The following is a 19074-nucleotide window of genomic DNA, read 5'->3' as shown; positions in this document are numbered from 1 at the left end:
ACAAACTGTAAAAGAAACATCTTACAACCAAGTACATATGAACAGACTCAGATTAGTGTGGAATACTGGGTGCTTTCACACTGACCTTAGTTAACCTAGGTTACCATATGAACATGTAATTACTGGGTAATTGACCTAGGTTGACACTGAGCAGCGTTCACACAGCACAGAAATGACCCACTAACCAATCTAGATACCAATTATGTATATCTTGTCATTGTTGTCCCGTCAATGTCTGGAAGGTTTAATTGGAGGGTTTTGTCCTCTCACTACAGACATGATCTTTACAAGCAACATCTGGTTGTACATTCTGCACGGCAACACTAGGAGAGTAGTAAAAGGACCTCTCGTTGCCAATGCGCATTTCTTCGCCTCCTCCTTTTCCACTGAAGACGCGCCTGTGTAGCTTTGAAGCGTTTGTAGCACATTCTAGAAAACGTACATTCTTTGCTTTGCCTAGAAGGCGAAGTGACTTAGTTGTAGGCGCAGCGACCCGAGTTCTAACCTAGCTTGCAAGTGGGTTAGCATTAACCTACGTTAGCCAAAGCCACTGATTAAGACCCAATTTGTTAAATGGCATCTGGAGCTAAATTAATTAGAGTTAACCTAGGTTAGAAACTTCCGTGTGAAAGCACCCACTGAACTGAATGAAAAGAACAAAATTTGTGCTGTAAGCACATGAGTAATCCAATTCTCACCTACAGTTTTGGTATAGTTAGTTGGACTAAGAGTGAGTTTTAGTATCTTGCATTGTTTTGAATTCTTTGTGTAGTGTCTGAACAATTTATCATCTATCTTGCAGTGAAATGCGACTCCTACATCATCTACATCAGCTACTCTTTCTTGCCAACTGTTAGTCACCAATCACATGTACAAATTGAATAAAGTTGGAGTCAAGCAACATCCTTGACATAAGCCATTTTCTATTTCGATCTCTTCCAAGTGTTTTCCATGAATGTGAATCCATGCTTTCATTCCTTCATGAAATGACTTGATCAGGGCTACAACGGTTTCAGGAATTCCCATTTCTGTAGAGCAATCCATAAAGCTTCTCAAGGAACTGAATCATACACTTTACTATGATCAATTAACAGATAGAAAACTTTTGATTGATGTTTTATGTATTGATAACTGTAGTATCATGTCTGTGCATACTCTTCCCACATGAAAACCACATTGTGATTCAGGTAATATATCTTCCGCTACATCTTGCAATCTCTGTTGTAACACTTTTCCAAGCACTTTACTAACTACATCTATTAGGAGATTCCTTGCCAATTGTCACATAGAGATAAATTTCCTTTCAGGGAAATTGACACGATCACAGCATTAAGCCAATCTCTAGGAACTGACTGTGACGAATGCTTAGCCTTCGTTCTTCGTGCAAATTTTTTGGGCTGAGAAGCTTGCAAGACCTCCACAGCTGCACAATCTAAGGATGAAGAAAGTGACACCATCAGTCAATGTCCTGAGCTCAACTTCATACTAATCCTAGGCGAGTGTTGACCACTAAGGTTCACCCTTAATCAGCCACTGAGAGGTTATATCTCCCAAGAAAATCAGGAGGAAGAGGGCTAATTAATATTGAATTTCTACTTCAGTGTAGTGTTGTAATTTACGAGTGCATCACTATTTAGAGAATCTGTCTGAGAAGCTTGCTTATGCCATGTTAGTGGAGGAAAGTCAGTGCTGTGCAAGTAAACATCAGTGTGACTAGGTAAAGAGTTTTTGAATGGTCTTCATGTAACTGATGAGATGCTGAAGAGAATGTCAAAGAAAGACACGGAAAAGACTTCGGTGAATGTGTCATTGTTAACAAGATGGCATGTGAACTTAGCAGCAAAATGCTTCATGCATAGCATCAGTCGACTCTGGATTGAGTAAATGGCAACACAGAAGTATCCATAATTGGCTATGAGGCATGGAACGCTCAAAGCACCAACCGAGTCACACATATGCTATTCAGGATGGAGTCCTACGTAGTAACTAGGTGGTATCAAGGCCAGGGCTTAAGTCAAGAAACCAGAATCTGTGAAAAAGAAACGAGACTGTAGCTCAAATTGCTTCTGGTTTTGAAATATTAGCACTATTAAATGTTATAAAAATGACCGTGTTGCCAAAATCATCTATCTTACATGTTGCTCTTCATTTTCGCATGTGCATTGATATATCCTGGTATAACTTCCAGTCAGAAAGTGAAGGAAAATGGCAATGTCACAAAATACTATAGGTAAGCTGAGGCTGGACTTTTCCATAATACAGATGGACAAGCGTATGGACAGCAATAGACCACACATTGTGGTGTACTGAACAAACTTGAATGCAAAGCATGTTTATTGCTGTAGCACATTACTCAAACATCCAGAAAAAAGAAGAAAAGGGGAAAACCGACAATACAAAGAAGCTGGCTTGGGAATACAGAAGACTTGAAGGCCTGAAGGCAGCAGTTTAGATTGTGCTGGTGGTGATTGAGACTGGAATAGGTACAAAAGACTTTTCTTCCATATGTTGAACGCATTCCAGAATTTATTAGTAGTCCACTGATTAGAACTACGCAACCTGCAGTTAGGAACTTGTGGTCTGACCTCTGTAGATTATATACTAGATATCACATGGTAGGTCAGTTTCCAGTCTTCTTGTAACTCACTGACTTATTGTTTAGAAATAGCTAGCTGTACAGTGTATGAAATGAATAAATATGGTAATGTGACTGTATAGTGTATGAAATAAATATATGTGGTAATGAAGCTCTTGATGACTAGGAAGATGATTCTTGTAGCAATAAATAGAAAGACAACATGATCCTCCTTAACAGTAATATTTTGGCACAAAGCCATGCACTGCTTGACACGTGAAACGTTCTAAGGCTTGTAAATTCTAAATACAGCATTTTGCAGTATGATGTAATACCCTATAGCTGCATGGCTCTACTACTCTAGGACCTAGTATTATAGTAGACTTACCACAAAACGGGATAATCAGTAGGGTGCCAGATTAATTACTCAGAATGTTTACTGTAGTGCCTTGTACCATATTGATTGACTGTGGGCGGGAAGATCTTATCAATCTTATTTATGTCTTATCAGATGCTATGCTTGCCTGGTCCCCAGTGAACACTTCTAAGTCAATGTGTGTTGTTCCTGAAATATCCACTGCACTAAACGTGTGAAGTGTTGTGTTTCAAACTATCTGACTGCATGAAATCTTGCAATTGCAGCTTCGGATGTTAATTTGATTTCTATGAACCCTAGTCAGATAGCAATCACAGAGAGCATCTCCTACGGATAGTTCTATCATACCCATTACACTTAGGAAACCCTACAACCTCTACTAACAGATGCAACACTTGTCATGCAAGTGCTAGTATTCCTTTCTAGGTTTTATCTACACAACAAGTATGTGATCATTTCTATTCCAACACAGTAAAAATGACCGTCAGCTGACTGCATGGGATTCAAAGCCATTGATATTGCAAGTACTGTTACTAGTCTTTGCACAGTCTTTAATTAAAGTTGAACTAATGGGTTCGCTAGACGGTGGTTTGCTGAAGTAGACTCATTTCTAGTAGAGATCTTCTGAAATTTGTAATAATAGCAAAATAAATACACAGTTTTACATCTGTGGCTACTCTATCTGCAGGCAGTCAACCATACTCATTGTGTACATGGCCACAGTACCACAGCTAGCTTATACATACTTATTTTATACTCCATGACAGAAGATATGCTAGCATTCTGTTTATATTCACTATGTAGATGTCCTAGTTTGTTTATTTGTAGTCCTTGTCAATTAGAACTCCTAGTATCCACCATGGCACAATCCAGGTTTGTTTCCTTTGTCTCTACTGTATTCAGTACAATTCACAAGGAGATGGTCTACATCTGCATGATTCAACATCTGGCACTCTGACCAAGTGTTGCCCATGTGGAACTGCACCACCACCGTGTCTGTACGCTCGATTGCGTTTACAATTAACTCTAAACTCGACTGGATTCCCTCTAATTGGACGGCAGCATCTGCAGTGTCTTGTAACTGATGGCTTCTCGGCTGTAGTCGTAGTACTCGGTTGGGTCCAACTCGGACAATGGCCGTAACACATGTTTACTTCAACTGTTGCACTGCAACCATGAGGCACATAGGGAAAACGGATGGTGTGTCGGTAGATTTCTGGTGCACACTTTCCATCGTGATATTTTGCCAGCAAAGTCGACTTCTTCTGCATTTGGGCACCTGCAGTCGAATTGCTGTCGATTGCCGTTGAATCCCGCTTTGTCAAACGTCTGATGTCCAATGATGCTGGTTCTGCTACCTTCACATAGACGGACAAGCTCGACAGCAAAATGATTACTTTGATCCAATTCATTAGGTAAGGCACTTGTTTACGACGCTGCTTATCTGGATCTGCTGCTGTGCTCGTTTGGCACGGCGATTTTATAGTGTTGGGGCAAGCACCCAATGAAAATAGACGCATTAGGTCACTTCCGGATCGAATTTCGCCGGTTCATCTGAAGACGCTACGAACACAATTTGGCAACAGTTGGGCAGGCCCCGTTAGTGTAAATTACACCCACATGTTTACGCTGAATTTCAATTAGCGCCGCGGCGTGTGTCACGACTTCTTACTGAGACGAGATAACAGTAAGTAAGTCAATAGGGCTTCTAAATTCTAAATTCTCGGGCTTTCCTTAGCGTCTTCGAGTTGTCTCTTTTCTCAACACAAGCCGCAGTCCGTGTAGATATCCGCTAAATAACCGATTTCCGGTGCAACGTGTTTGAGGTTGACCGCTTTTTTGTTGAGGTCGCTCATGTCTTTCAGTGTAGAGAACTACATTATGCCGGTAATTCACAGAGGCACAGTGGTGGACAGAATCTGAAATCAGTGTGCAGAATCAGATTGATATGAAAAGTGGGAGAGTGACGAGTAGACGCCAAGAAGGACAGACGGTGCAATCCGTAATACACTAGGTGCCAACTGCAAGCTAACCTCAAACCGGACGGAAAGGACAAAACACGCTGTACATGCGGCTCACTCCGGATACACTAAATGTATCATGTGTTAGGTCTATTTCTGCATATAGGTATCTCCAACATTAGTTAGGACTGGCTACAAACTGTCTGTCGACTGTTTGTCGAGTGTAACTGTATATCACAGGAAATGTCAGCGCTCGAGTATTTACAACACGTGGCGAGCTCAGATTAGTAGTGGCACGCAGGAAATGACGCAATGAAATATACTGACGTTACTCGTAGTGGGAATTTCATACCTCTTTGTTGCACCGTATTACGCAATCAAGCATCGTCATGTCATCTCCGTCTGGTTACAACTGTCACAAGGTATCATGTGGCGCACTTGTACCGACATTGTTTTCATTCACTAGTATTGTTGACATCATTCTCCAATTTCAATTGTTTACTGAAGCCACAGCCGCCTAGATAACTAGTCCAGTACTACGGCTGATTGCCGTTTACGCCGGTTTGGAAAAACGAGACTTGTTTGATCTAGCCTTTGTTTCTTTGTTTCCACAGTGACAGCAAATTTCTAGATTGAATGTGAGTATGCATAGTCTTTCTGACTACTAAGTGATGCCTAGTTCTATGGCTTGTGGTTGTTGCTAATGTCCAGGTGAACGTTGTGCTTATACGTAAGAAATTAAATGTATGCAAGGTGATACAATTAATTAATTCATTAGAGTGCATGTGGTTAGATTAATTATATTTGTATATTTGTAAATATGGATTGCATAAGTACAAAGGCAATAATGACGCACCTGTTGACTATACAAAGATAGGAAGTCAATAAATTCTTCTCTAGGATCCTTATAGTAGCAGTTCTGGCATGCTTCCTGTTACCCAAAAAACTATTTACAGCGCATCATTAGCTATACAGACACAATATGACATCACGAGATCAAGTTGTACATTTATGAGCAAGTTCGATTTCTGATTTCTGATTTCTAATATCTGATTTCTTTCAAATTTTCTAACAGAAGCAAACAGTCTACTGATATGCCAGAACTCTATATATCATCTAATAAGTTTCTAATAAGTTGAGACCTGTGCTTCTAACAATATGGCAAGTATCCTAGAATGAAAACAGGTGCTGTCACTTCTTGTTACTACTGTTACCTATTCATTAGTCTAAACTGTGCTGCTGGTAACGTGTTTGCTCGATGTTCATTACCCACATGTGCTGCACTTGCATCCTGTTGGTCTTGTGATGGTTACCTTCTTCCTTGCCTGTTTTAGACCAGAACATAGCAGACGCACTTCTGTACTTCTACTTCCTGTTGACTGACAGCACTCGCATTTGTGGTCAAACAAATGGCCTTTGGTCTTACGACTTTGTGGCGCAACTGGAACGACGTATGAAGCACACATGCCATAGCACTTCGTTGTTCGAACATACTTCGTTTTGCAGCCGGCGTGCGTGATTAGTACGCGGTCATTCAGCAGCGCGCACTGGGTGTCAGTAGAGAGAACTTTTGAACTGGAGCGCTCTCGAGGAAGCTTAGACGCTCCTTGACTGGTTGTAAGATCCCCGACAGGTTCTCCTTTTGGCGGTGACTGATTAGAATACCAGAGGGAATTGGCCGACTCGGCTTCAGGACTTGTCGTATGCTTCTGTTGGTTCGTCCCTTGCACTCCCCCACCCGCCTCTCCCTTGTTGGAAGAAATCGTCGGTTCGTCGGCTCTGTGTTTCGCCGAGCTCCACGTCACGTCCTGCGGCATCTTGACGGCAGCTTCACATTGAGAAGCCATAAGCACGGCCACGAAACCAACAACGAAGGCTCTCCACATCACGACACACTCAACTTCAACTTCAACACAACGACACGTGCACCGCCTTTGACGTGTTTACTTGGCACGTTGTTACTATAAACGATTAATTAGTTAACAGTACAGTTTGTCTGCAAGGGGGCGAGGCCAGAGTTAACCAACACGTGCCGCACACTCCGGTGAAACGTCACCCCAAAAGTGCTTTGCTACAGCCTACTCTACGCGCCAACGGTGATGACATATTACCGCTGTACCACAGTTACACACGAGAGCGACGTCTTTAGACCAATGTGGATCCAAATCGACGACAATTGTGGGAACAGACGCCTCGGCAACCGGTTACGTACGTCTGCCGTCAAATATTAGCTATACACAACCGCAGCAAGTAACAGGTGGCAACAACTCACGAGCATGTTGCATCACAACCAAACAACTGTTTGCCGCATACACATTGTCTGTTATTCGCACAAGCCGGCACCGGCATTGGGCAGCTGTCTGCTGTTCGCACAAGCCATCACCAGCACTGGGCAGCCGACTGTGGTGACCGGATATGTGCCTAGAAACTAGTAATACGCGTACGTAGACGTGTAGGAATCTCGTGGTGTGCTCAAGGTTTAGCGTAGTTGCACAATATTTGGGCAGTTGGCAGGAAAAGGTGGAGGTACAAGCAGGGTAGACTGTACAGTAGAAGGAGACTACAGCCCAGAATACTAGTCAATATCTAAAATGATTAGTAGACTGTACTCGGTGAGCTCTACTCTAGAGCTACTGAAAGCAGACCGACAGCCCTAGGAGCGTTCGTACACCGTTTCCAAATAAGCACTACTTCTGGTGGCAAATATGTCCAAGCAATTACAAAATTTATTTAGCTCAGAGCAGAAGGACAGGTCACGTGAGCTGTGCATTGTGGTGGGCTGGTAAGAACATGGCGTCTGCATTCCGAAGACTGACCGTTGTTTCCCGAACGTTTATACTTGCGTTATTGGGTATTCCGACAACGTATTGGTTTAATTCCATGAAATCGATGTCGAATCATTGGGTAATTTTCTGGGGCTCCAATGCGATCCTAGCTGCTGTGGTTCTCTTCGTCTACCTTTTTCCTCCAACGGAAAGCGACAGTCCTGCCAGAAAGGATCCTTTCCTTTACGGTTTGATTTTCTTCCATAGTCTTTTACTAACAATTTGCACTTTCTCTTCTACATGTACACAGCGTTCTCTCTCTTTTGCTATACTGCTCTTGTCGACCTATGCATCGGTCTTGAATTACATGGTTGGATCAGCAACTCCATGCTATTCTATTTCAAAGAAGTGAGATGGCACGTACTTAAGCAAAATTAATGAAATGGTTTTAGTATTATTCTATAATTTCTGAAACAGGGAGAACCCTACTTGGCTACCTCCCATGGTATGATGATCAATTACTGGGATGGAACTGTACACCTGCTCTTGTATTTGATACTCATTGATGGGATAGCAAGGCGGTACAGATTCTGTTGCTCTTGTTTATAACTAAATCAAATTTATATAAAATGGTACAGTAAGTACTTTCCAAGTAGTAGCAACCACAAACACAGAAGGAATGACTAAATTCATTTAAAACATTTGAGCATAGATGAGAAATTGGAGAATCATTTGGAGAAAACTTCAGTTACTAAGTGAATCCTAAATAACTTAAGAAAACTGCCAGAATTTACTCCCGACCATATAATTACTGTAGCAAACTTCAGTGTGAATCTTTGGGCTGTCGCCTTAATGGCAAGACGACTGTCTTCATTCTCACCAGAAATGCATTCGACAGCTGTACAGTCTCGAACACAGCACAGTGGTATAAGTATCTAAAAGGGTACCAATTGTAATCTAGAGTCTAGACTGACACAATGGGACTGTTTTGACGACTACCACACATTTTCTGAGAGCTACAAAAGGCCCTGGAATGGTCACTTACTTAAGCTCATTATTCTTGGTACCATTTACCATATCAATTTTGCTTTGTTTGAGAGCAACATGACAGGTGACGAGCCTCAGTTATACACTTGCATTTCACCTTGGACTCCCAACCTTGCAACGTCAACATCTGTCTAAATCCACATAGTTATAGAGCATGTAGATGGAATCTATACAATTCATGAATTTTCTCTTCCAACAGACATGAATATCGAAATATTGGCCTGTATTGGTTTGGATCTATATTCAATAGCCTCATTGTTCTCCTCTGTGGCTCAGTATCAGGCAAGAACAGGCAGTCTTTTGCTTTGCTTGCTGCTTGAGTGTTTTTTGACAGGTGAAATTGGTACTCGCCTACGAGCATCGTATTTTCTCAATACAGCATATGTTATTGTACCACTTGTATTTGTCACCCGCTTACTTCAAAAGGATCGACACTTCATAGTTAAAACACAAGACAAGACAGGAATCTGGAGGCGACCATTAGACATGCTGTTCATTGTCTACTTTGTTGGTGCCATCATTGTGGCATTCATCAGAGGCTATGTAAGTGACAGAGTTGATCTTATCACCCACTAGACTTAATTCTTTTCAGTTTGATCTACTCATCCGCATACCTCACAAAAGCCTAGCTAATGGAGACGATTCTGTCAAAATAGTGACTTGAAATTAATTGTTGTTTCCCTGAGACTCATGGCATACACTGAACAAATCAGACAAACTGGACATGCACTCAAGCTCCATACAGTTTAGCTTGTAGCTAGTCGACTCATCGGTCCCTGCACTTACACGGACACATCCTATCTTTGGCAAAAGGCTATGTACTACTGAAGACTATGTAAATGCATGCATGCATTCAACACCAACAATGCATGAACAACTTTAAGTACTAATACAAGTACAAGTACAAATACTAGTATTCCTTTTCCTATATTACAAATTCAACATTTCACTAGTTGAGGTTTGCAAAAAGGTTGACAAATACCAAGCAAGCTACCACATGTGTTACAACAGTGTACACAGTAATAGGTAGTACAGTACTATACAGACATCACTGTTGTCTTGGTCGTGACATGGACAGACTGATGGACTCCAGATACAAACTACATATACACGACAATTTCATTTTGACTTGAACTCATTTGACTAATATTGCAAGCATAACATCATTAAACTCTGTGTTTGTACTAGGCCAGTCTTGGCTCTCCAACTTGGATCAGTCAATGGTATCTCACTGAAGTTGAGCCTTACATCGCCGATTCATCAGGATTTCCCAGAATGCAGGTGTACAGTAATCGTTAACTTCCACTGCCGCATGGCCATCATATTGAAATCTGCGTATACTGTTTCTATTACAGATGTTGACTTATGTTTGGTATTTTGTGCCCTATTATGGCATGTCTATTTATGGGCTACTAAATCATGGTAGGTCATGGATGCTGGACTGGTCTATGATACATGCTGGAGCAGCAGCACAGGTGTACACTATTACAGTTGCACTACATGTGGCAAATGTAAGCGTAACTGATTTCCCTTTCTAGGCTCAGTTTAGTCACATTGGATCATCTCTATACAGCCTAAATGGTAGTCAACAAGTACCAGAGGGTGGTGCATTGACATTTTGGCTGGTTAATATTAGCTTAGCCATTGTTCCGCAGCTCTTTGCGTTTCGCTGCTTTACCAATGAAAACTTCTTTGTACCTTCGTCTTCCAAAGCTTCTGACTGAGACAACTAGATCTCTTGTCGACTGTAATTCAATATGATAGCTTTGGTTCTGTTTCTTTCTCATATTCAAGTTTGATGTTAAACAGTGACGTGACCTTTTCAGACATAGAGAACTGTCGGCCATCAGTGCTTGCTCACAGATAACACGAGTGTACTGTACCTGTTTGAATTTTGCTCGAATTTTCTTTATCTTCTCTTGCAAATTTGGATCAGTAGGTTTGTCTACAGGAAACTCAGCAATCATGATCAACAGCTGTTCAAGACATTTCTGAGCTCTAAAGATGAAATGATACAAACTGCTATTTGGCATGGAATTGTTAGGTACTTGCCTGCCCCTTGTAGGAATTTCACTTTTACTGACTTTCACCAAAACTTCACCAAACCCAGCATAGAATCCTAACTATTAAACGAGAAGACATGTAGGTGCCTATCATGTGCACACACCAAACAAATATTAAGCATCTAACACCATCTACACATCAAACACCATAGACCAAACACACAAGACACACAAAAGACTTAATACACAACAAGCACAAACTACACACACCAAACACACATACAGGTAGCACACACCAAGCACCCACAGCAAACACCCACAGCAAACACCCACAGCACACACACAAAACACACACAAAATATCCACCAAACACCAACACAACCAGACTGAGACACCACACTCATCAGACACCAACACAAAAGCAAACACCAAACAAGTACAAGGAACTGTCTCATGTACCTCAGACTCTCTTGGTGCTGTTATTAGTATTATTGCATTAGCACATCATATATATGAGACATGAAATGACCAGGGGGCGTTTCCACTAGTGCCTAAACCGGTTTAACAAGTGGTTTAAGTTAAACTGGTTTAAGAATTCACTTGTTTCCACCTGCACTAAACCAGTTCTATTTTAAACCTAAACCGCTTTCCTAAACCCACTTCAAAGTAGGTTTAGCAAAGTGGTTTAGGCTTAACTGTCACTTGGCAGTAGCGCGCTTGTTTAGATGGCTTCCCACAATGTCGTTTTGATGATATTGACTATTTTGCTGGGATAGGATTGCCCTAAAAGATGTAAGGGTTGTTAACTAGAGGAAAGAAATCAGTAGCTACGGAGAGAGACAAGACGGTGTCCTTGGTCATCGTCATGCAAATTCCTACTAGCAGATGCTGAATCAGTGAAAACCAACAGTTGCTCTGACTCGGCGACAAAGCAGCCCAATACTTCAAAATAAGGCGTTCCTAGACGGTTTGTTTTGCACATCCCGGATGTGCAAGTTACTAGTGGAAACGGTCGCTTTCTTGAACTGGTTTAGTTCTTAAACCCATTTATGCTAAACTAGTTTAAGGTGCAGCTAGTGGAAACACGGCCCAGGTGCTCAGACAATCTCGTGTTCATGCAAGCATTGTGTACATGTGTATGGAAAACATCAGCTGCTGCTGCTGCTGGCAAACCACAGCACTTTATTTTCATATGTAAGTTCTAGTCCTAGGGTTATCCATCCATTTCGTCATACAAGAGGGGATAGTCTCTTGCCTAGTTGCATACCTCTATCCAAACTCTACGTTCTTCCTTACTTCTAGTAATATTGTATGATCTATGACATGCCCATAGGCTGTGTGAGGGTTCAAAATTTTAAAAACCGGACTTATGAGACGTCATTTTAATGTCACGTGACCTTAATTGACATTAAACAGTAAACAAGTTTTAAAACGTTTATGCACAAACTTACAACATCAGGTTTAGAGAATGTACTGCACTTAGCTAGTAAAACAGACAAGCAATCATCAAAGTTTGAAATCATGTGGTCAAGAAATGAATCAACCACATTGTTTTTGACTACTTCAAAAACGACTCTGCAGCAGAGTTTCTACTGTGTGCCTGTCTTTCTACTATTCTTGGCATACTTGGACTATCATCGTACATATACTCCCCACTCTTTCTGCTAGTGTTACAGACTGGTGGTAAACTGGCAGAAAACTCTCATCAATGTTTCTGCACTGTTTCTGTATATATAGCTTAGGGGTGCATTTCTTTTACCTAATCCAGCTAATCCATATTAGATGGATTAACTAATCCAGCTCATCCAGCTAATCCAGCCGATACGCGAATTAGACGGATTAGCTAATCCATCTAATCTGGATTAGCTGGATTAGGTAAAAGAAATGCACCCCAGTCCTTTCACCATTGCATGGGCTTCAATGATATCAAACGCCTTACGAAATACTGGTCTACTATCAGGTAGAGTCTTATACCCCGTTTACACGAGCACACATAGCGAGCTGAGCCGTGCCAGTCCATGCCAGCCCAGTATTCCAGCTCGCGGTTACGACACACTCTGTACACGTGTAGAAGCGAGCAAATGCGTGTCATGAATTAACGTGCATTAGTTACTTGAGATTGACATTTTTCTCTAATGGCTTTACAATATCGAGAAATGCGTACGACATATGCGAGACGTCGTACTATTTATACGAGACATAGGTCTATCACCAGGCGACTGTTGCAGCAAGGGAGTTCAAAAGCCCTCAACTTCTCGCTCACCTTCGTCGCTTCACAATTGGATAAGACACTGAGTCTGTCTTGCTCTACGCTACTTTTAAAACAAGCATGCATGGTTCGTTTTCCAGCATGCTATGTACTTGACCCAAGCCAGCCTGGTCTGGCGTGCGCTGGCCCAGCTAGAAATACCGATCCGAGCCAGCCCACATTTACATGACCGTAGAGTCAAGCCAGCATGGGTTGGCCCGCTTACAAGTGCTCGTGTAAACTGGGTATGATACTACAACGAAATTTAACCTAGCAATACTGGCGAGAAGCTACTGAGCCTCACTGCGACTACCTGTGTCAAAGTAGAAGTAGAGGTGCCCATATTCTTCAACCAAAATAAATTATTAACTGTGATCCTGTGTTACAAGATAATTAGATAATAACAATTGCTCCACTCGTTTGTCTTTGATATGCAAAAGTATTCTTCTTCCGTTTTTGTAGGAAGGGCTTAGATAATTTGATAAACAGAAATACCAGACCTAGCTGTTTCTATCAAAAGCGCAAAAGTCCAAAAAACAGCGAAGATATGGAAGATTTTCAAAGTTCACATTTATGGGGAACAGACAGTAGTTCGTATCCTCCTCAACATCCAGCCTACGGGCCCGTATGAGCACCATTGCTAACTCTGACTAAGCAGACTAACTCATACTCAAAGCTTTCCATAATGAAGAGACAGAATACTTGCCAACAACAAACACAATAGCATAACAGTTGTCACAGAGTGCTATCTACAACAATGTCGAGTAAATTTTCAAAGCCAAAGTGTCCAGGTTTTCCTAGATTTGCCTGTTTTGTTAGTGTTCTATGCTGTTACTAAGTAGTCAGGTATTAAAAGCAGATATAGTGGTACAGTGTATATCCATTAAAGCATCATAATGCCTTGTAAGACACTGTTCACGAATCCAAAAACCATGATGCAATTAAACACCCTACAAGCCAAATACAAACTTATAAGCCAAGGCATCAGTTTAGAGCCGCTCTAAAGAGTTTTAGTCCACACCCTAATGAAACAACAACGAGCTTGTTTGAGCATGCAAGATCATGAATACGACAGAGATCAACTCTGACAATAATGACGTGAGACCAGAGTCTTTTGAACATTAATTAATGTTGATAATCTTGGCACAGAATCTGTTAATTAAAGTGCAGCATAAATGCTTGTTTAACCACAGCTCAACTTACTTGAATTAATATTCTTGGTTTGCAAATATTTTAACAGGTGGATACAAGCTTTTCTGGTTAATTAACCAAAAGAAGCCCCAGTACATAATAGAAAAGGATATTAACTGCTGGTAACTTGCAAATTATATTCATAAAAGTTCCAAATTCACATTGGCAAATAATAGCTGTGTGTATGTGTGTGTGTGTGTGTGTGTGTGTATGTGTGTGTGTGTGTGTGTGTGTGTGTGTGTGTGTGTGTGTGTGTGTGCGTGTGTGTGTGTGCTATAGCTTAATTGGCTAGATAATCATTTAGAGTGATTACATCCAGGACACATCAGGGTTGCGAGTTCAAGTCACAGTGATGGCGAGCTAGAGCATAATTTCCTTGGGCAAGAAGCTCACACACAATTGCCTCTCTTGACTCAAGAATATAAATAACTACATGTGTACCTGGTTATTGACTGAGGGCAGCAAAGACCCCGACTGTGACAAAGTCTATCAGCCACTGGGATCTTGGTGGATCTTCGAGTGCCCACACCACAATTGACGTCATAGGCAGTGCTCCTGTGAGTACCTGGCAAAGCTCCAGGAGATTGCTTAGCATGGCCCATAGCTCCTACGCAGTGCACAGGAACCCAACCGGCCGTGTGTGTGCATGTGTGTGTGTGTGTGTGTGTGTGTGTGTGTGTGTGTGTGTGTGTGTGTGTGTGTGCACGCACGCGCGTAACATGGCTGGGCAAAAAGAGGAGTGGTTTTATAGACAGTCCAAAATGAGTAGGTTTTGCCATATAAGACACAGACAAGTGGCATAAAAACACCACCTAATGCTATAAAAAGATACTCACTAATACTCTAATTTGACAAGCAGAAAATAAGCTATTTATCTAGTTCTCTTGCAATGCGAAAAAGCACGGACATGCACCTTGGTACAAAAACCTGACTCAACAAATCATAATTTGATTCGATTACCATTACTAATACTTGTCCTCATGTCTACACTATGTCTACTAAATAAATTGCTGTAACTGTGTATTAATTTAAAAATACAGAAAGTAACGTAAACCTTAGTTTGTTAGCATATACATGTATAAACATACTAAATCCATGTATTTAGTTAAGCTGTGTAGTCTAGAGCTGACATAAACCGATTGCGAAACTAAACCGTTCGCAAATGGTCTAGACCGTTTGCAAATTCGCATTTGGTTAGACCATTTCCGAATCGGTTAGACCATATGCAAACACTAGATAACCCGATTGAGGATCTAAACCAATTCCTAGACCATTTGCAAATTGGTTAGCACCCTTAAAGTGTTAATACACAACAATAGCTAATATTGTTAAACTGCAAATGTCAAAGTAGCATCAGTCAAAAAAATTACAAAAAATTTGATGAAGATGCCACTGATGCCAAAAGTTTATCAAGTATCATATAACTCAACAACAACAATTGCTGATGGAGGAGCAAATGAAGAAGAGTCTGCAATCTCATTATTATGTAACAATTGTCTCCAGAGCCAATGACAACATGATTGACACTGACTGGTCAAATGGCTGTTGTCCAACACATTAAAGGCAGAATCAGAAGGTTTATAATAGCTTTACAAGACCTAGATAGCCACTAGATCTCACACTGCATTGTAAATTCATGGAAATCAAAATCCTACAGTTTGCAGAAAATGCAATAGAATGCAGACTATTTCCTTTACATATACCATGCAATCTTTGCACAATCGTCTGATCAATTTGACTACTTTTTAACGCACTGTATCGGGCAATATAGGAAAATGCAATTAACTTAACCTACATTCGAATATCATTTTCTGCACGAATTGCCCATGTCTATATAAAGCAGCTGCATGCGTCAGGTAGCGCTATACTAGCACTCAAATGCAGTATATTTCTTTTACATATACCATGAAATCTTTGCCCAATCATCTGATCAATTTGAATACATTCTGACGCACTATATCGAGCTATATAGGAAAATGTAACTAACTTAATTAACCTACATTTGACTATCATTTTCTGCACGAATTGTCCATGTCTATACAAAATATTTGCATGCATCAGGTAGCACTCTAAACTAGCAATTGAATGCAGAATATTTGCTTTATATATGCCATGAAATCTTTGCCCAATCGTTTGATCAAGTTGACTACTTTGCAACGCACTATATCAGGCAAAACTACTATACATAACCTACTTTTGACCATCATTTTCTGCACAAATTGCCCATGTCTATACAGAGCATCTGCATGCGTCAGGTAGCCCCATAAACTAGCAATTGAATGCAGAATATTTCATTTATATATACCATGAAATCTTTGCCCAATCGTCTGATCAATTTGACTACTTTAATTTATAACGCACTATATCGGGCGATATAGGAAAATGCAACTATCATAACCTGCATTTGACTATCATTCTGCACAAATTGCCCATTTCTATACAAAGCATCTGCGTGCGTCAGGTAGCCCACAGAAACAGTTCCTCATATTGTGTCGGGATGTTCGAGTCTTGCTTGAGTGTACGCGTCACATTACAAAAGTACTAGTCTTGTTCTATCATCTTTGCTAGACCACTTCAAACTGCATTCGGAACATAAAACATGGTTCAGTGCTCCCTTTGATTCAAACTTGACACAGAAACACAAGGAAAAGATTCTGAAATACCACCCTCCTAGCCCAGATTGAACTCGCATCCACAATAGAATGTCAAGCTATGTCACCTGAGTTTTTGATTGGATTCTTGGTGTATCTGATTGAAGCACACCGCCACAGTAGATACGTCCAAAACTGTATTAATTCCACCAAAGAATATTCTGACCCTTGCTTCCACAGAGACCAGACATTGCCGGAATGAATTCATTATTATTTCCCTAGTAATTTATATAGACGCTTCGAACGGCAACACTTCATTCAATGTCAGTTTCGGATCTACCAATGACAAATGTCTTTTAACAAAAACTGTACATATATTTTCCTACAGTTGAAAACAAGACCATTTTCCTCGGCAAATATGGAGTAGGTATCCAGCATTCTCTGCATGCCATACCGTGTGGGCGATAGAAGTGCTAATCAGCGTATGCAAGGCATCCAGCCTAGAGATTACCTAATTTGCTCAGTAGAGGCTAGGCTAGGCTGTGCTACAAGTAGTTTATTAAACTTAACAACTATTAACTCAACTGAAAACAAGAGCGTCAAACACGAGTGCCAAAAAGAAAATGCGACAGCATCTAGCAACAAACAGCTACAGCATCACATAAATAACACCGTACGTTTCCAAACAAGCTATGTCAATCTAACTTAGCAGGAATACCATTTTAGACTTTCAAGAAAACTTAGCAAAGCTTAATTTATAAGTCTCTATCCTGACAGTCTTTGCAATACCATCTTGGTTGTCGCTTGATTACCTCGCTTTCTTTAGACGAATAAAGGCAAGCCAGGTGGAACCAGTTGGAACACATCTCATATTGCACCATTTCCTTACCAGATTGGTACAAATAACACTGGCAGTGAATGCTAATTCTAATTGTCACCACTGCTGTTCTCCTAGATACGAGACGATGCTCTTCCGGAAAAGGAGTCATTTTTCCTGACTCTAGACACCTATGCAAATGCTTTCGCATAGATCTCTCACAGAATGTGAGAGCCAAAGGCTCCAAACCGTAGGCAACGGCAGTTGCACAAGCACTTGCAAATAGGCCACAGTTTCCTTGACCTAGCCTTTGTTGTTAATGGTTTGATAGTCACTCTAATATCTCCATCATCTTTGGCAAGTACACTATACAGATCAGAGATCTGGCAACGAAGAGGCAGGACTATTCAACTTGTTGCTAAACTGTCATAAAGGTATACGATATTTCCTAGTATTCCTGCCGTTGTTGCTACCCAATGTAGGGACTCGTTATAATGAATTTGTATTGCACCTACACTAGCTGGCTCAAATCCACTGCCTGAGGTGCCGATAAAGGCGAATTCAATTCTCCAATGTTTTCAAATTGCTTTTTCAGCAGCTGTTCTGCTGCAAAAATGTGCATGTCCTGCATCCAGTCTCCACTCAACAATCAGTGTTCGGCGTTACGTGGAAGTTGCAAATGAGGTAGCCAGCTTGGTTTGGTTTCAACTATGTCTTCTCCACTGGTGTCCACATGGATCACCTCTCTTTAATAGAAGGAATTATGAACTTCTCCTCCATACAAGAGACAACTCTCAGGCACGGATCGATCCAGGTATGGTGCACTTGGCAAAAGTCTAAATCTTTGAGAATTAAACAGGTGCGAAAGCTGTTGTCTATAATAATAAACAAGCAAAGCTACAAAAATATTTTTGTAAACCAAATGAATAGAAAACCATTTACAACAGCCAAAATCATTGGTGTCCCCAATATCTGAAATATTCCGCAAACCGCCTAAACCATTCTCAAACGGTTTACCATTCGCGAACGGTCTAGACCATTTGAGAACGGTCTGCATTATATGGTCTAACCGATTCGGAAACGGTCTAACCAAATGCGAATTCGCAAACGGTCTAGACCATTAATATATTCACGAACGGTTTAGTTTCGCAATCGGTTTCTAGCAGAGACAACGTAGCACTGACTTCTCCTCCAATTTCTTTTCCTTTTTCCAATCCCAATCTCCGTCCTTCAACGAGTCCCAGAGCTTGACCTTCCGCTAATCCTTCTCTATAGCTTCTGTCTCTCTCTCTGTAAATCAAAGTTCATATTAGCAGAGCGAGTAGACAAACCAACATCTATAGATATCACTAGCACATGTACAATTATTACTTAAGTAATTCTTTGCAATAGTATACCTATCTTCAGACAGAAAAATATTGTCAAAGCACGCATCTACCACGTCGGCGTCTTGCATTTCTCCTATTAGTTGTCCCGGATTACACTCCAGTCCTATACGGG

The 19074-nt window shown here is 40.9% G+C and overlaps 4 protein-coding genes across 5 annotated transcripts; 1 reads left to right on the top strand and 3 right to left on the bottom strand.

The window, feature by feature from the left end:
* Positions 1–3558: 3558 nt before the first annotated feature.
* On the bottom strand, positions 3559–4486 carry LOC134186977 (uncharacterized). Its single transcript, XM_062655083.1, has one exon. It carries the CDS (start codon positions 4469–4471, stop codon positions 3851–3853), a length of 621 nt encoding a protein of 206 aa, XP_062511067.1. The 5' UTR covers positions 4472–4486; the 3' UTR covers positions 3559–3850.
* A 1277-nt stretch (positions 4487–5763) lies between these two features.
* Positions 5764–7085, bottom strand: LOC134186705 (gremlin-1-like). Its single transcript, XM_062654733.1, has one exon. It carries the CDS (start codon positions 6796–6798, stop codon positions 6178–6180), a length of 621 nt encoding a protein of 206 aa, XP_062510717.1. The 5' UTR covers positions 6799–7085; the 3' UTR covers positions 5764–6177.
* Positions 7086–7210: 125 nt separating this feature from the next.
* Positions 7211–10712, top strand: LOC134186704 (transmembrane 6 superfamily member 1-like). 2 transcript variants are annotated; one of them, XM_062654731.1, is made up of 8 exons: positions 7211–7925; positions 7988–8085; positions 8155–8258; positions 8924–9006; positions 9059–9267; positions 9913–10005; positions 10080–10199; positions 10263–10712. In XM_062654731.1, the coding sequence occupies exons 1-8, from the start codon at positions 7703–7705 to the stop codon at positions 10446–10448; spliced, it is 1116 nt and encodes a 371-aa protein (XP_062510715.1). In that variant the 5' UTR covers positions 7211–7702; the 3' UTR covers positions 10449–10712. The 2 variants fall into 2 exon arrangements, with proteins under 2 accessions (XP_062510715.1, XP_062510716.1); XM_062654732.1 differs by lacking the exon at positions 8155–8258 and having other exon boundaries at positions 7211–8085.
* Positions 10405–19057, bottom strand: LOC134186706 (protein LTO1 homolog). The gene is made up of 5 exons (XM_062654734.1): positions 18972–19057; positions 18759–18864; positions 10777–10847; positions 10608–10722; positions 10405–10542 (listed from the first exon to the last, which is right to left on the bottom strand). Exons 1-5 carry the CDS (start codon positions 19028–19030, stop codon positions 10477–10479), a joined length of 417 nt encoding a protein of 138 aa, XP_062510718.1. The 5' UTR covers positions 19031–19057; the 3' UTR covers positions 10405–10476.
* Positions 19058–19074: the final 17 nt, after the last annotated feature.

This window comes from Corticium candelabrum, chromosome 11 (genome assembly GCF_963422355.1).
Source record: "Corticium candelabrum chromosome 11, ooCorCand1.1, whole genome shotgun sequence".
In the NCBI taxonomy this organism is placed as follows: Eukaryota; Metazoa; Porifera; class Homoscleromorpha; order Homosclerophorida; family Plakinidae; genus Corticium; species Corticium candelabrum.
Note: the sequence above shows the minus strand (reverse complement) of the source record. Positions and strands in the feature narration are given on the sequence as shown.

What these genes read in the sequence shown, in the direction of transcription:
- LOC134186705 (XM_062654733.1), bottom strand. Translation starts at nt 6,798, where the DNA reads ATGTGGAGAGCCTTCGTTGTTGGTTTCGTGGCCGTGCTTATGGCTTCT.
- LOC134186706 (XM_062654734.1), bottom strand. Translation starts at nt 19,030, where the DNA reads ATGCAAGACGCCGACGTGGTAGATGCGTGCTTTGACAATATTTTTCTG. An exon ending in GAAATTCCTACAAGGGGCAG is followed by an intron (nt 10,723 to 10,776) that starts GCAAGTACCTAA and finishes TTTCATCTTTAG; the next exon opens with AGCTCAGAAATGTCTTGAAC. An exon ending in TTCGAGCAAAATTCAAACAG is followed by an intron (nt 10,543 to 10,607) that starts GTACAGTACACT and finishes ATGTCTGAAAAG; the next exon opens with GTCACGTCACTGTTTAACAT.
- LOC134186977 (XM_062655083.1), bottom strand. Translation starts at nt 4,471, where the DNA reads ATGCGTCTATTTTCATTGGGTGCTTGCCCCAACACTATAAAATCGCCG.
- LOC134186704 (XM_062654731.1), top strand. Translation starts at nt 7,703, where the DNA reads ATGGCGTCTGCATTCCGAAGACTGACCGTTGTTTCCCGAACGTTTATA. An exon ending in ATTGATGGGATAGCAAGGCG is followed by an intron (nt 8,259 to 8,923) that starts GTACAGATTCTG and finishes CTCTTCCAACAG; the next exon opens with ACATGAATATCGAAATATTG. An exon ending in CCTCTGTGGCTCAGTATCAG is followed by an intron (nt 9,007 to 9,058) that starts GCAAGAACAGGC and finishes GTTTTTTGACAG; the next exon opens with GTGAAATTGGTACTCGCCTA.